A 16,750-nucleotide genomic window follows, 5' to 3' on the forward strand; every position below is an offset into this window, starting at 1 on the left:
TCCACTAGGTTTGCTACATACTCAGCACAGGTTTTCAAAACTTTCAGGGACAAAACTCAGTGACAATCAAGATGATTATTTGAATAAGATCTCACATGCCGATTTCTTACTTAGTTTAGAAGGGATTATTGATATTTAAGAAACTATATTTAGCCTTTCCCTTTCACTCCAAAAGGTGGAGCTCTTACCATGGAAAATTATGAATATATTCAATAAATATATTGATGACCTCGCCAAAATAAAGTTACAACTGTCAGCAGGTGATCCAGTTGACTATCAGCTACTTCCTTGCTTCTCGAAAGTGCCGTCTTCCTTATCGACAGATTTTTTTATACCATGGAGTTCCCGTAGTTTTACGCCAGAAACCCCCTGATGTCGCGAGGGACGCATTCGGTAACTGATAAATATGTGGTTTCTGAGTTGGAAGATTCTGCAGGAATGGCTAGAGAGGCGATAAGGAAGACGGTAAGACTTCCCGGACACTTTGCAGCTTCTTAGACAAACTATTGAATAATCTCAATTCACACTTTTTCGTTGCCACAAATAGGTACATTTCAGTTGACGAATGGACTGCCCTTACGGGGAATATATTTGATACCACCTCGGTTGAATTGACGATAGGAAAATCTGATCAACTTGGACACTTGGTAGATCTTGGAAATTCAGAGGGTTTTCAAAATTTGCCACGAACTGCAGTTCTCGAACAGTACAAAACATGGTTAGATTGTGTTTCTAACGTAAATGCAGATCCTAAGCAATCCTCTCTTTGTGTAACACAAAAGCTTTGCTTATTTTTCGAGCAGCCAGCACTGTATGATGGCATTCCCGAATTTCTTCGCCTCTTATTCTGCTGTATGTGCAAGACTGACGTCTTGCACATACGAATCTGTTGTCGAGAGTGTGGGCAGAATTGTGGATACACGTGCTAGTGGCCGTAGTGTTAGTTCAGCCACTCTTCGTAGTGAGTTAATTATCCAGTGGCAGGGCCCACCTATTAATGACACATGTAAGCCATTCATTGAAGGACTCATTGGACGTTCAATTCGGTTCACGGAAGAAGTTTTATTTCTACCGCACAACCGATTGTGCTGAAAACCGAAATTTCATCGCATTAGTGAAGTAGTAGACCGGATTGGCCCCGATAAACCCCATGCTCCACTTGCTTAATGAATACCATAATGTCCTATATTCTCATTAAAACTATTATACGTTCAGATCTTTAATGCTTCAAGATAAAGATATTGGTAATCCTAGAGATTAGTATCGAATTCATTTAGTACATTTTAGCACGCATTTAGAGAAGTAATGCACTATCCCGCTTTGTGAGTGAGCTCTCACGCTGCTGCTTTTTGAAACTTATTCAAACTAAAAGCTCATTGAGTTTCAATGTCGCTATGTGAAAATTTACTTTTAAGTCGTAGTTATCCTTCTTCCTGGTAGACAAGTTTTTACTTACTCCACTTCTCAACTGAAAGCGAATATTTGTCCAAATCTTGCACAAATAGCCAAATTCTCTCAAAACGGTTTATTCGTCAGTTGAAAGAATCTTAAAAGGCCTGGTAGTTATCAGGGTGTACACACAGTTAAAGTAGGTAAAGGAAAAGCTGGAACGTGGAAGATTAGTAGCTTAAAAAAGCCACACTACAATGCAGCAGAAATTCTCTGTTTATTTTGGGGATTACATTAAAGCAAGACTTATGCCACAGCTTCATAATGCATGGGACTGCCAGGCTGCTAATCAACATTGTTCTCTCAGAAGATCAAATGGTGTTTTTTATAGTTATAGTATAGTGATCAATGAGTATGCATTATTTTATAATACGAAAAGCATTGGAGTGCACACTTCCAAAAGGCTGTGAAAACACAAGTTGTGCTGGTGAAGTGTCGGCAGCTTTTGAAATTCTGCTGCTGGCAGCTTTAGAACTTTTTGTATACATGATTGCAATAGTACCCTGGTTATGCTTCCAAGCCTTTTCACTCTCCAGATGGCACCCTAACGTATCATATGAAGCTGTAGTACTTTACGAAGGAGTTATGAAGACAAATTTATTAGAGGCAGTAGCTTTTAATTGAGCCATTAAACTTGTATCTGCCGTTGTGAGGTAACCTGCTGACAATAGTGGAAAAAAAAATCAAACCTAACAATCTATATAATAATAACAATTGTAGCAATTTTTTTTATCTGTTATTTACCACAATCTGCTCGCCAGTTCATTTAATAGCCTACTTCACCTAAATCTAGGACAACACACATAGACATACGTTTTCAAATATCCCTCAGCCAAAATTTAGGCATTCAACCATTAGGGGGTGGGGCTTAATTTCAAATTGATGATAACAGTTTACAGTAAAAAGAAAAGCTATTTCCTGCAGTTTCAAGATAGGAAGGGGAGGGGGCTTAAAACCGCTTGTTTAACATTTTAGACCATGAAAGATCGAAAAATCTTTTAGAATTAACATTCCCTGACATTTGGACCCTCTTGGCAAAATTCAGGTTTTGTGAAGCAAAATGACAGAAAACATCACTTTACTGAGGTTTCTCGAGGCGGGGGCTCAAAACCGTCTAAACAGGGTTTCAGAATGTGGAAAACCGATTGGCTCTCCTAGAATTTCCTTTCTCTGGCATTTTCACCCTATTTGGGCAAGAACTGATGTTAGGTGGCGAAAAACGGCAGTAAACGCCACCTTGATATGAAATTATATCTCTTGTAACTTAAAAAGGGCACTGTATATGGCAATCTACTTTCAAATGAGCCCTTTCCAATCTCCATAACCACTGGTTCAAAAACGATCACTCTTGGAAAAAAAGGAGACACATCACTGCTTCAACTGGAAAAAAGGGATTTCTTTATCGTTTAAGACGGGGGTTGTAGTTCTTCTGTCCAGGGTTTCAAACGAATCTGATTTCAACGGTGAGCTTTTCATTTCGATCCAGCACCATTTTTGAAGGGTTTTCGGCTTTTTTTCGAAACTCCTATAAATTTGATTTTGCAATAAGCTATTATTGCAAAGATTAATCAAGATAATAACTACCATTTCTAAATCAGCGTTATATAGCAATTTTTTCTCACTTTACAGTATTCTCCAATACGCGTTTTTAAAATTTTGGCTACTATAGGCAATGGTTCACTTTTTACTAGGTTGTAGTTGTAGCTATCACTGTAACCATGAAAGTTCCATGCGCCAGCATGAGGCAACTGTCGTTAACATATATGCGGTTTTCTGAATTATTTTTGCCAAAATGCACGATTCTGCACAGACACGATAGCACTTTAAATGGCGTATAAAATGATAACATGATGCTTGCCTAGGAAATCATGATTTGATTGACTAAATTGAGGTTTTCTAGGGCTATAATGAGAGAAAGTTTGAGACGGCTAGTTTATGTTCTGGGGATGAAGGATGACAGACTGCCAAAGATCGTCCTTTTCGGCCAACCACCTAGGTTTCAACGGAAAGCAGCTTGTCTTCAGTTGGGCCGGGAGGATGTCGTCAGGAAAGATTTGAGGGAAATGGGAACTTCCCACGAGGGTGTAAAGAGGGAGGTTTTGAATAGAGGAGGAGCATGCGTCTCATAATTCCTTACACTTGCAATAAAAGTTCACCTATTTTTAGTAAGCCCCCCCCCCCCCTACATTTCGAATAAAATCATGCCTAACTCCTATTTCTTCTAGAAAATTAAGTATTTTCAATGTGTCAAAATAAGGTAGTATACAAGTGTATATTGTTCGATATTAAAAGATGTCAAGGTTTCAAGAGATTTGGGGTCAACTGAGGAAGTTTGCTCAAAAGCGAACAAAGAGGTAAACCTGGCCCTGTCTAGAAACAAAAATTTTAGAAGGCCCAAAATATAAAATAATCTCAGAATCATTGATGTTTGTCAACAGGTTAGCATAAAAGGTGTACAGGAATAACAAAAAAAGAAAGAGGGTTTCCCCTACTGATTGTTGTGAAGTCTATTGACTCTTCTTCTGCCTCTGATAAGTTCCTTTTTGCTTTCAAACCTTTCAAAAAAGATTTGGGTACTTTTGCATTATCCGGGCCTCTCTAAAAAGTCAAGTTTGGTTAATGCTAATGAAATAAAATAAAATAGGATGAATATATAATAGTTTACAAACAAATTTGCGCTATATATTTGCACATTAGGGGGGGGGGTAAAGCGTTGCATATATTAAATACGTAACCTAACCTAGGTACCTTCCCCCCCTCCCTAAAATCCAAAAAACAAAGTTTAATATCGTATACGCAATGAAAACCTTACTATCATTGCCTGCTCTACAACAGATAAGACGTTACAAAACGGGTTTTATCATTGCCAATCTATAGTGTTTAAGCCGAGAGGCCCTGATAATAAGGAAGTACCAAGATTTGCAATTTGTTTTTCTTGTTTTCTGTCTTATTGCCGTTAATAGATTTGAATATAATACACAAAAAAGCTTCATGGGGAGGGATTGTTTCCCGTCTGTCTGCAATTGACTCCGAGGGTAGAGAGCTGAAGTGGCAGGTGAGCGACAATATATTTGATTAAATATATGAAAGACGGGTTCAAAAATCACGTCTGCAATATTATTAAAGGAGATTAGTTGAAAGTTCTTCATAACCCTAAAAATGCCCTACAGTGTTTTAGGTTCTTAATAACATTTTTAAGTTACAAAAGTAAACAGTGCCAAAAATATCATCCTCAGTTGACGGTGCTTACGCTAAGGCAAGAAGGTTCAACTTCTGCTGAAGTAACAGATGATTTTTGACTTCTTTAAAATTTGAATGTAAAAAAAATTCAAATATATAAGTGACGGGTATAATGTTCAGTCAAGACAGTGAAAAATGACCTAAAAAATACCCAATCATTTTGGTTTCATGTTCAAAAGGCTTTATTGAAAAAAAAAGAATGAATGAAGCAGCTAAAATGTACAATAAAATGTCCTAAAATTGAAAAACCGTAGAAACAAAAAAAGTTAAGAAAAATTTTGAAAAAATCTCATCCAGAAAACTACTTTCCTTCCAAAGCCAAGAATTCAAATAGAACAAGAATGAATAACGAAAAATGAGAACGAGGAAAATTGGCAATATTGTCTAATATTCTGATATATTCAGTAAATAAAATGATAAAAAAAAAAACTTTATCCCAATACACGTACATTTGAACTATTTTCGTTTTATTTGTAAATGGAAGAGCAGTGTTGTCTATAAAATTAATTATCATTCATAACAAATAGCACTCGGGGATGAAAAATACTTTTTATATTGTCCAATTTTATCTTTCAACAAACCCCAAGTTTTTCCAAGGGAATCTAAATTTTGAAACGGTTTTTTACAATGGTTTTTCACGCTTATTCTGAAGAACCTTACGAGGAAATTCTCAAAATTTTTAAACTTGCCATGTTTACATAGGCTGAACAATAACTCTAATTCTATATAAGCTATTTTTCTAATTAATAGCTGTCAAAAGTTTTTCATTTATACATTGGAGGTTGTTTGGAACAACCTTCTTCAAATCCTTCTCGTTGATTGCATGATTCCAATCAATATCACCAAGCTGTTCTTAAAAAAAAAAAAAAAAAAATGTATCTGAAAAATTTCTAAGCATTGTTGGACTTTTTTGATCCAAAATTATACAATGGTCAGGAATTAGGTATGTTTTGACGGTCCTATCAGGAGAAAAAATATGCAGTTTGGCCCACTGGATATAATGCACTCAAAAATATGCAGAACATTTCTAATTATTTGATTAAAATTGGAAAGTCATCAATATAAATCAAAAACAAAAAGGATTCCAACAGAGACCCTTAGGGAAAATCATTAGCTTGAAAAACCTTGTAAATGGACCCAAAAGGACTTTGAAAAAAAAATGACTCCAAATTAAGTAACTGTGCAATCCTAGGGTATGCAAAACACTTCTTTTTACTACATTTTCCATTAATTTACATAAATAGATCCAAAACTTATTTCACATAAATAAAAAAGTACTTATTAATCTTTTTTTAATTTGAGTGGATAATCTTCGCCACGTCTGATGACACAGGTGAGTTAGAACACTGTCAGATGCTTTAAAGGGCCTCTGTGAAGTAAGAACAAGCAGTTTACTCTCGCCTAAATGTAATATTATGGCCACAGTTGGGGCATTCACCACTTATCACATATCTAGTTCTCAAAGCATTAGGTAGTGCCTCAATATATTCGATAAAGCACATTTTATGATATATCTGATTACAATTCTCTGCATCACAAATAATTTCAGGATATGTTCCTTCCAACTCACTTACAAGACATATACTGCAACATGGGTCATTTGATGATAATTCCATAGTGTCACTGGGTGACTCAGGAAATTTGATGCCAAGGACATATTCTAAATTGGAAACAAAATCATCCCAATCATCCCAAGAATCAACTCTCTCATTAATAGATTTGAATATTTTCTCCTTTGCTTCTTCAGGTCCTAAAATCTCTATTTTTGGAAATGATTTTGGGGTTTCTGGATCAACAGATATCTTTAATGTTGTGCATGTATCAACAACAACTCTTCTTTCGGTATCTGTCATTTTCGCTGGAACTGGTTCCAAAACCCAGCACTTGTCATCAATTGCTTCACAAACACTCCAAAACTGGGAATATAAAGGCACAGCTTCACAGAACTCTTCATATAACACAGGCAGACTGGCTACTGTTGCATCTACAGCAAAATTTGGTATATCAGAAATAAATTTTAAAGGTTTTGATCCATATTCAGAGTCTAAAGTTACATTTATTGTAACTATTCTTTCCCTGTCATCAATAGTCTTTAGTATAACAAATGAGAAATCAGTAAGGCTTTCTATGTTTCCAAATCCAAGCTTCTCAAGATCATTAACAATTGTCTCTATTGCATCAATTTCCTTGTCTAATTCCATAAATGGTCCTTGTTCCTAGAAATATTTGTTCATTGTAAAATAAATTACAGCTGCATACAGTCAAAGGTCTTTTTAGGGAGGGGAGGGGTCTGATGCATAAAAAGTATCTATTTAGACCTGGGGATCAACTTTGTTCTTTTTTGGGGGGGGGGGTGTATAGATATAAAACTATTTTTTAGGAATTCCCTACAACAGTGTGATATGCACACTGTTCCTCCTGACTGAAGGCATGAAATATACTATTACGTCTGCCCATTGGAAAATAAGAATTTCTCCTTCTCAATAAGAAGAAACCCTTCTCAAGAAAAATTTGAACTTCAAGTCCAGATTATGGTGGTTTTGGATAACTCAGTTTATATTTATGACTAGATTACACTTTAGCATAATGCAGAATGTAAAACTGCAATTGATAATTCTTAATAAATAAGCCTGAGACAGAGAACGCAATAGTGTGAATTAAGAAGATGCAAAATCAGGAGGCAATTTGCTATTGGGAAGGGGGAGTGTTAACTACCCCCTCCCTACCCAAATTTCCCCCTTCCCACAACTGAAATTTAGTTTCTTCAAAAATCTTTGAAAAAACTAAGATAAGTCTGCATAAATCAAGCATCCACAGAAACAGGTCAGTTTTCCAAATTATATCTGCCTTTATGGTACTGTATGGCCCATTTTTTACTTTTCACTTGATTTGGGAAAATTGGTTCCAACTTTCCAAGTAGTCAAAGCCCATATAATGGGAATAATCTCAGTTGCCCATTTGCCTTTAAAGTCCTGTGAACATGGTCAGTCATAAATCTTTGAAAACCTTTTATTTGGGTCTCCAATTGCCTTCAAATGGCTTATAGAGAAACTCATGGACTATTTGAATTACCCTTACTTCATGACTATCTACCATAGTTTTGCCTTAGGATGGATGAACCCAACCAACTTGGTTTTAATTCAAAGAATTTTGACGAAATTAGACCATTTTGCAAGATGGAGACTACAGATATAATTGTTGAAGGTTTGGAAGATACAGCCAGACGGCATGGCATTAAGATATCGTATTGTCAAGTTAAAAATTTGATTGGAAGGGGTCAGTTTGAATTAGTCCCAAGTAAAGATAGTAATAGGGCCTAAATTAGAACAAAGAAAATGTTGAGGAGAGGCGAAAAGAATGTGTTAAACCATAATAAGGTTTGGGAAACGGTACAGAAAATAACTAGAAAATTTTTGATAAGTTGGAAGTGAAGTAAAGTAATGGATGGTGGGCACAGCTTAGATGTAAAAAGCAGAATAGCCAAGGCCCAGGATGTTTTTTCTCACTTGAAAAAAGCTGGGAAGAAAAGGAAGATATGAGTCCAAACTCAAATTAGGATACTGGACACCATAGCAAGGCTCTGGGTAGACTATTGCTCTGAAATGTGGGTGGTTCAAAAGGTTAAGAAGGATAGAATATATATTTTCTAGAGGAAGTATCCAATAATAGTTTTAAGTACTTGTTTGGATGACTGTACATCAAACAATAAGCTTTACAAAAAAAGTGATTTTTTCCACTTTCTAAGGCTAATATGAAATAAAGATTAAGATGGTTAGGTCACGTTCTATATATGAAGGAAATTAGGTTGCCCAAACTATACTTTTTCTGAGGCCAAATAAAAAAAGACATGTTAGTCAGGGCGCCACTAAAGCGTATCTCGCTTATTTCTGGGTTGAGGGGATCAGAAAAACACAGTCAGTTTGAAAACAGTTTCCGACTATATCGACCACGCTGAATCTGAATATGGGTAGTGCCAAAGCTGGAGATCACGGCTTGACCTTGTAAAAGCAAAAAAAGACTTTTTTTAGGCCTATAAAACGTGTACAGACTGTTTATTTTTTTTCTAAGGTTGTACCACTCCGATGTAGTGGCGTGACATCTCATTTTGTTCCTGACATTGTCTTCTCAGAGAATATGTTCAATTTTTTCCGATATCTCGTATAGCCCAGGAGCTATAGGCTAATATTTATTGATTTTCCCCGAAAATCTCAAAATTCAAAGGTTCATTTTCTGCTAAGCCACGTATCTTGGACCTATCTATAATTTTTGTATATTTCATCCTTTTTCAGAATTTACCTTGAGTATTTAGCTTCACAGTGCCGTAAAGTTCAAAGCTTCAACTGTTCGGTGAAGCCGTCTAGAATTTTTTGAAAAAGTATACGTCAAAATGTATATGCAAAAATACATTTTTCCAAAATGATGATATGACACATCTTTTATGCCAGAATTTAACGCCAAATCTGAATATGAACTTTACTTTTCAACCAAATATCAACTTCAGTTATTATAGGCTAATTGTTTTACAACTCCACCTTGAGATCAAATTTCCCAGGTACGCATTTTGTAGGAACAAGAAGACGAAAAGGATAAAAAGAGCTTTCGTGAAAGGAACAATCTTGTGAACTCTGTTGCTGATTAAACTTGAGGTTGGTAGTGTGATTGAGAAGCTCTACTGTTAGAGGTTAGAGCTAAGAATAGGAACTGAACGACGGCTAATGCTTGCCTTATGTAACTATGTAATGTCATGGACAGATAGGCTAAATAACTTTCAGATTCCTGGAAATGCCTGAACAGAAACTGAATATTAGGATTCAAGATGAAAACTCAAGACCGGGTTGGAATTAAGAATGAGTTTTTATCTCAAACTGTTTGATAGACAGTTTGTGACATTTCTATGTAGACTTGGCCTATACTGTAATTAGGCTAAGTTAGATCAGACATTTTTTAGGGTATGTTAGTCTTGATGTTGCTGAGACCACCTTAAACCAATCTACCACAAATCCAAATCAACTCCTAGACCACACAAAATGTGCACTTTATCCGTACAGTGCAACCATATTTAATGGTTCGGAGGAGTCGAAATGACATTGTATTGGAAAGTACTGGAATTGACATGCAGCCTTGACAGCGTGAACTGTCAAGTTCATTTACATGCTTTCCAACCCTTGCAAGTGCCATAGTAGCTTCCAGCTCTTGTTTTTGTACTAACAGGAGATTTTCAGTTCAAAATTCCCAGCTTCATTCATTTTAATCGTGAAAACTGTAAGAGACAGAGATCTGCAGTTTATTTGATAAAGTGTCTGTAGTAATGTAGTTAGAACTAGACCTCCGTTGTTTGGGTAACGGGAAGTGTTGCAGTCAAACAGGTAAAGATTGAACAAATCAACAAATAAATAAAATAATGATAATAGTAGCAAGTAATGTAGTTTTCTATTTCTAATAATTTAATCTGACAATTAAAGAATTCCAATTATCCAACTTTATCCTTTATCAGTACTGAAAACAGCGAGAGATATACACCTGCAATTCATTTGGCAAGGTGCTTGTTGTAAGGACTGGGCATTGGTAACTAAACTAGCTTTTGCAAGGTCAAGAGGTTAGGCAGGTCATCGATTTCTTGTTCTCTCAAGGTTACTAAGCGGACAGTTGTAAGAACTAAGTATCGGCAAGTAACACAGTTTGCTATTTTGAAATTCAGTGAAAAGGACTTACAAATCGTTTTTGACCTGATGAAAATACTAAAGTTGAAATAAAAAGGAGACAGAGTTAAATCTACAATGACAAGAGGAACATCTGACCCGGAGGCGTTATTTGCCTCTCCCCCCAGGGTGGGGGGGGGGCAGTCACCCATGAAAAGTCATAAAATCCGCGAGAAACAAAATGATTTGTCAAAATTATGACAGTTAGTTGCGAAAAGGTGATCTAAGAAGGTCCGTCACCAAACTTGGACCTTTTTAAGCATAGCTAATGACCCGAAACGACGCCTTTGTTTTGCCTCCGAGTTTTTCGCCAAATTATGCCCTTGATCTGAACACTTCCTCTATGCAGGCTGATATTTTTTTTATAGGAAGACACAGAACATGGTAAATCATCTCACATAACAACCATGATCGTCGTGCCGCCATGTGAAAGTTCTGCATCCAAAAACGAATCAAAGGCCCCAGTAGTGAGATGTGATCGTACCAGAGACAGATCGCTTAAGACGTCATCTCTGTTGTTCGGTAAATTTGGCAAAATATTTCTGAAAAGAAATACAGTCCTTTGAGAGTCAAAACTCACTCTCAGAGATATTAGTGACTTTAGTGACGTTCTAATTCAGCCCATATTTGTGGGCTGGGCACTCTGTCGGTTTACTCCAATCAAACTTATCGACGCCACTGTTATTGACTCCAGCGCAGAATTGCCCAGTTTCAAATTATTTTATGCAAGCCAGATAGAGAGTGAAGTGATACCTATCACTCGTATCGGATATCTACCAGTCATACCAAGTGCTCCATCTAATCCAGCAGTTGTTGAAGAGGCAATAAACGTTATGCATCGTACAGCTCACGCACTGAAGTTACCTCATACTGTAATAACGTGTGACCTAGCTATCTACGAGATCATTATCGCATTAAAAAAGAAACAGCCTGAAGCATTCAGTGACGTTATTCCAGGAATGGGTGGATTGCATCTGTGTAAGAACTTCCTTGGTGTGATTGGGTACCTCATGAAAGGCTCGGGGCTTGAGCAAATCTTTAGTAAGGCTGGCATTTTACTCCCTGGAACTGGGAAAAAAGCTATGACTGGACAACCCTATTACAGGTGTATGCAGGCTCACATCATCGTAGTAGAGGCCTTGTACAGAGTATATTGGAATGCTCTTGAACAGTATTACATTGAATCAGACGAAGAAACAAGTACTTTTGATGAGCTGTCAGATTTGATGTCTGCGTTCATGAATTGCGGAGGCTTATTCGACAACCTAGACAAACACTTGGAATCTATGAAGTCTTTGATGAACGAGTTCAACAAGTCGCGTGACCAAAACCTTACAACGAAGCTGTAGATGGAGTATATGAATCTTGTGCTGATTCTTCTCCAGTTCCTGATGGCAGAGCGTGGGGGAGACTGGGAAGGCCATATTATGGGTGCAATCCTCATGTTGCCGAATGTGACAGCCGCAGGGCATTATAAGAATACTGCATGTCTACTCCAGTATTTGAGTGACATGAAAACCTTGCCACCTAGCTTGCATGATGTCTTTGTCAAAGGACTATTCAACGTGAAGCGGAAAAATTGCAAGATGAATTGTGTTTCCCCAGATCATGCACTGGAATCCACACTTAACCTTGAATCAAAACAAAAGGAAGGAATAAAGGGAATCACACTGAACTCAATGGCAGCTGCCAAGTGGACTACCACCATATCATTCTGTGCTGAGGTTTCCTCTGCCCTTTGTCGAGGTGCCGGAATTGAGAGCATGAGTGAATTTGACGGTGAAGGAAGCAAAAATGGAGCCTTTGAGAAGCGCCAAGAAAACCTTGTCAGTAGTGTGGTCTCTGTTGTCGAAGACCATATTGATCCGTTTACATGTGATGAGGAATCATTGGTGCATCTCATTTCAAATCAAGTTGCTGAGGAGGCAGTGGCAAAGAACCTCCTGGGTGCACGTGCTAGTGGTTTAAAAGCATTGGAAGCATACTTCGATGGAAAAATCAACCCCTTTTCCAAGGTTAAAGTAAAGACTATGGATTGCGAAACAAAACAGGCCAAACGCTCGACAACCAAGACCGGTAGCAGCGTTCATGCTGAATTGGAAGCTGTTAAAAGAATTTTGGTTACTGTTGGCACTAGTCAAGAATCTACGCTTGAGATGCAAAGTAAGATCATGCCGCATGAACTTTTGCCCTACGCCCCAGAAATATTTGAAGCAGGAGCTGGTGAACGTATTAAGCTTCGATCGGGTACGAAGTCAAGTTTTCTCGAGTTCATTCGTACCTCTGCAAGTTTAGAAAGTTGGCCTAGTGAAGTACCAATTAACACGGTCACGGGAACTGGTGTGGTGGTAGATTTCATGCCGTTAATCCGGTCGCAAGTGCCATACAAAACCGAAACCGTTGAGGCATTTTCGAAACGAATCCTTGCAAGGCTATTAAATCGACTCCCAAAATCTACAACCGAGCTGCATATTGTAGCTGATCGGTATGACGGAGTGTTTGGCCTTGCAAACATGTCCGGGCATCCTATTGTTCTAAAAGACAGTAGTGGATGTCATGAGCGGAGAGGAAATACAGTGACGAAGAGTTTTATCGTTACGAAGAGCATGGTGCTAGAAAACTGAGATATTTTGCTTATGCAGTCAGAGAGTAAGTCAAGACTTATCGAATGTATTTTTGAATTGTGAAGCCATGTCTGTCTTTCTGAATTAAGATTTACCATTTACCTCTCTGGCGGATTCAGTGACAGAATGAAGGTCCTAAAACTGGTCCCATCCAAAACGACATTAGATCCGAACCCGGACTACGAAAATACCTTGTGCAGCACACATGAAGAAGCCGACACGCGTGTGGCTCTCCATGTTGCCGAATGCTACAGAAATGGATGTTCCCAAGTAATTGTTGAAGCGAATGATACAGACATTGTGGTCATTCTATAACAGAACTATCGCGAAATATTCCTGTGCAGGTGTGACCCGGACTGTGAACCCGAGCTCTACGTTCAGTACTGTGATAAAGTCTTTCCGATCCATAAAATTGTGAATAAAACATCATGGGCTGTTGTAGAGTCAATAGGGCTGCTACATTGAATTAGTGGATGTGATACGGTCAGTTTTTTCTTCTCGAAGGGCAAAACATTTGCTCCATCTGCTATTAAATCACAGCTCATTCAAGAAATTGCTGATCCTACACTGAAAGTGAGGAGTGATATCCGAAATCTTACGTATCTGTGCAAAATTGGCTGCATCGGTATATAGCAAAAAACGGTCCGAATTTGATTCTCTCAATGACCTCTGAATTCATATATTTCCCAGAAAAAAAAACTTGAACAGCTTGCCCCCAACAGATGTTTTTTTCGTATATCACGTCAAGAGAGCTATACTTCAGTGGAGCATTATTCTTCAGGCTGTGATTCCTAAGCCCTATGTCTTCAACCCACTTGAGTTTGGCCGGACCCATCACGACATTTTAGGAGTCAGTCCAGTGACTTCAGCGCTGACCCCCTGGCCTCTAACTATCAACAAGGCTTCGACCTTTTGTTACTGTAAAACTGTGTGCAGTAAAAAGTGCCCTTGTTTGGGGATAAAGCCATGCGACATTCTTTGCGCATGTGGTGGGCGATGTGGTGCCGACAGCGACGATTCAGACGAGGATTAGCGGGATTTTTTTCGTACGTTGGGGGAAAACCGTTGGGATGCGCGGGAACTGTATTTCGACAGGCTTTACTTGTGTTTTTACTCAATTAATTTCAACCCAATAGTATTTTTATACAAGTATTTTAATAAAAATACAAGTATTTTTATATAGATGTACAGTACTTCAAGAAAATCAGAGCTTATAGCAAATTAAATAGTATATAGCAACTAAAGTTGAAACACGATGACCAAGTCAACACTACCGTTAGACTCGGCGTCAAAATTTATCATATAAACATGTCTCGCTGTACCATTTAAAAAAAAATAGGCCTACAAATAAGTAATTAGCCTATAACAAACGAACTTAATATTGGGTTGAAAATTAACGTTGATATTTGGAATCTACGCTAAATTCTAGCGTAGAATATTGTGTCATATGACTATTTGGCAAAGATACATTTTCGCATACATTTTTGGCTTATACTAAAAAAAAAAATTCTGTGCAGCTTCAACAAACAGCTGGAGCTTGGAAATGTTTGGCAATGTGAAGCTTAATATCCAAGATAAATTCTGGTAAAAGATGAAAAATCCTAAAAATATATTAAGTTACGAAATACGTGCTTTACCTTGAAATAAACATTTGAATTTTGAGATTTTCAGGGAAAATTATTAAATATTAGCCTATAGCTCCGGGACTATACAAGGTATCGGAAAAAAAAAAACATTTTCTAAGAGGCGACCATATTAGGAATAATATGAGATGCCATGCAACTAAATTGGAGTGGTACAACCTTAAAAAACAGTCTGTGCATATTATATAGGACCAAAGAGGGAGTTTTTTGGATTTTAGAAGGTCAAGCCGTCACCTCCAGCTTTGCCACCACCCATATTCAGATTCAGCGTAGTCGATATAGTCGGAAACTATTGTCAAACTGACTGTGTCCTTTTGATCATCTAGTTGTGACATTATAGGGGTCTGGCGCCCAAGCTATCTGCAAATAAGGTGGGAAAAGTTCACAAGAAAGAATGTAAGGAAATAGGGACTTCCTAGAAGTAGTAGTGTAGCGCCAAACAGATTGGGGTGGAACAGAGGTGTGCACATTGGTGTTGGACTCCAGCAGCTTAGTACTACAACAAGACATTGATAGTAATGGTAGTAGTTTAGTTACAAAGGTTTGTGCTGTTTTCTTTATATTTCTTAGGAAAGTTCTAGCATTAGGTTGAGCTTCAAAATCCTTTTGAAATTGGAACAAGAAGCATTTCTTACAATATTAAAAGCTAAAACTCTCAAGTATGCTGCCACTTACAACAGTTACAGAGATTTCTTTATTATTTACAGCCAGATCATTAATCAAAGGAATATTAAAATTCAGATAGCTTACTATTCATCTTTAATTTCCATCTTTGGATTTGTATGCAGCCAAAATTAAGGGGAAATGCCAAGTAAAATGCATGATGAAAGGGGGACCAAAAGTTGTCACTACAAAATTCTTCGAACAGAAAGCTACATCTTTGAGAAATGAATGTGCACCAGCAGTAGAATACCATATATTTAAAATATAAGATTCTTTCCTTCTAAAGATGATTCGGGCAGAAATTAAACGTCCCCTAATTGAGTTCAAATACCGCTTCCAAGAGTCTAAATTCATAATCAGCAAAAAGAGAAAATTGCATTTCTAGCTTCAGTCAGACAACGGCGCTAGTCGTTCGAATTTCGCTAAGATAATTAGTAGCAAAAACAAAATGCTAAGCACGATATTTCTAAGGAAGTTTAAATGGCAAAAAAACTGTGTGATCTCCTGAATCATCTGAAAAATCTTAAAGAGATTATTGGACGAAGATTTGCGTCCTTGGGTCACTTGGTCCAATGGCAGGCAGTCCCTACAGCGCAGGACGAAAGAACTGCGTTTGGGAGTGGGGTAGATGTGTTTTTTGATTTTAATATGTAGTCAGATCCGAAACAATTGGTACCGCAAATAATCTCAGTCACCATTTATTGTCAATGAAGTGACCCGTTGCTGTACAACTAAGCATGTAAGTTCAATAAATCTATTGTCTCTTTCTATCTTTTTTCTATTATTTTATATGTCTGTATTTAGCCTAGCCTAATGATAGCTAATTAGTTCGCAAATCTCCAAAGGCACATACAAATCTTTTATCGCTACAAATGGCGCGTGTCGGAAATTGGAGGAAAACTGCGAACTAGTTAGACTATTTAAACTTTGTAATTTGAATTTAATTGTTGGAAAGATACAGACATATGAGTAAATTGATTAGGCCTATAACCACTAGGCTACGATAGGAAACCCCATATATCTCATAGGAGATAATAGCCTACCCCAAAACAGTTTAAGCAAAATTTTGAGTTGATATAAACGCAAAAAAAAACATGGACGATCTAAATGAATTATTAATAGTGCAAAAGTTAGTCGCACAAAATATGGAGATTGCAAAATCTATCCCGGAATACAATGGTCAGTCAGATATTGACAAATTTAATATTCAATTGAACCAGTTTGTACAATTAACAAAAACAGACGTTGGAGCGTTAAAAGACATGCTGCTTTTACGATTAAGAGGCCAGGCCTTAACTTTTCTAAAACAGGGCGAACATACCATAGGCAATAACGCCAACTTGCCAATAAATACGGTTGATGACTTGTTAAAAGCATTCAAAGAGAGATTTATAGAAACCAGTTCTATAAATAAATTAAAACATGGAGTAGT

General features: G+C 37.4%; 1 protein-coding gene across 1 annotated transcript in view; it reads right to left on the reverse strand.

Annotated features, from left to right (window-relative positions):
- Nucleotides 1–4,903: 4,903 nt before the first annotated feature.
- The window catches only part of LOC148945111 (E3 ubiquitin-protein ligase FANCL-like), a 47,189-nt gene continuing 35,342 nt past the window's right edge, over nt 4,904–16,750 (reverse strand). Inside the window, exon 2 of the mRNA XM_089098843.1 lies at nt 4,904–6,905. Within this exon, the coding sequence (XP_088954969.1) occupies nt 6,081–6,890 (810 nt within the window). The 5' untranslated portion in view covers nt 6,891–6,905 and the 3' untranslated portion in view covers nt 4,904–6,080. The remainder of the gene's footprint in view (nt 6,906–16,750) is intronic.

This window comes from Artemia sp. Qi Xiang Cuo, chromosome 13, assembly GCF_049724085.1.
Source record: "Artemia sp. Qi Xiang Cuo chromosome 13, ASM4972408v1, whole genome shotgun sequence".
NCBI lineage: Eukaryota > Metazoa > Arthropoda > Branchiopoda > Anostraca > Artemiidae > Artemia > Artemia sp. Qi Xiang Cuo.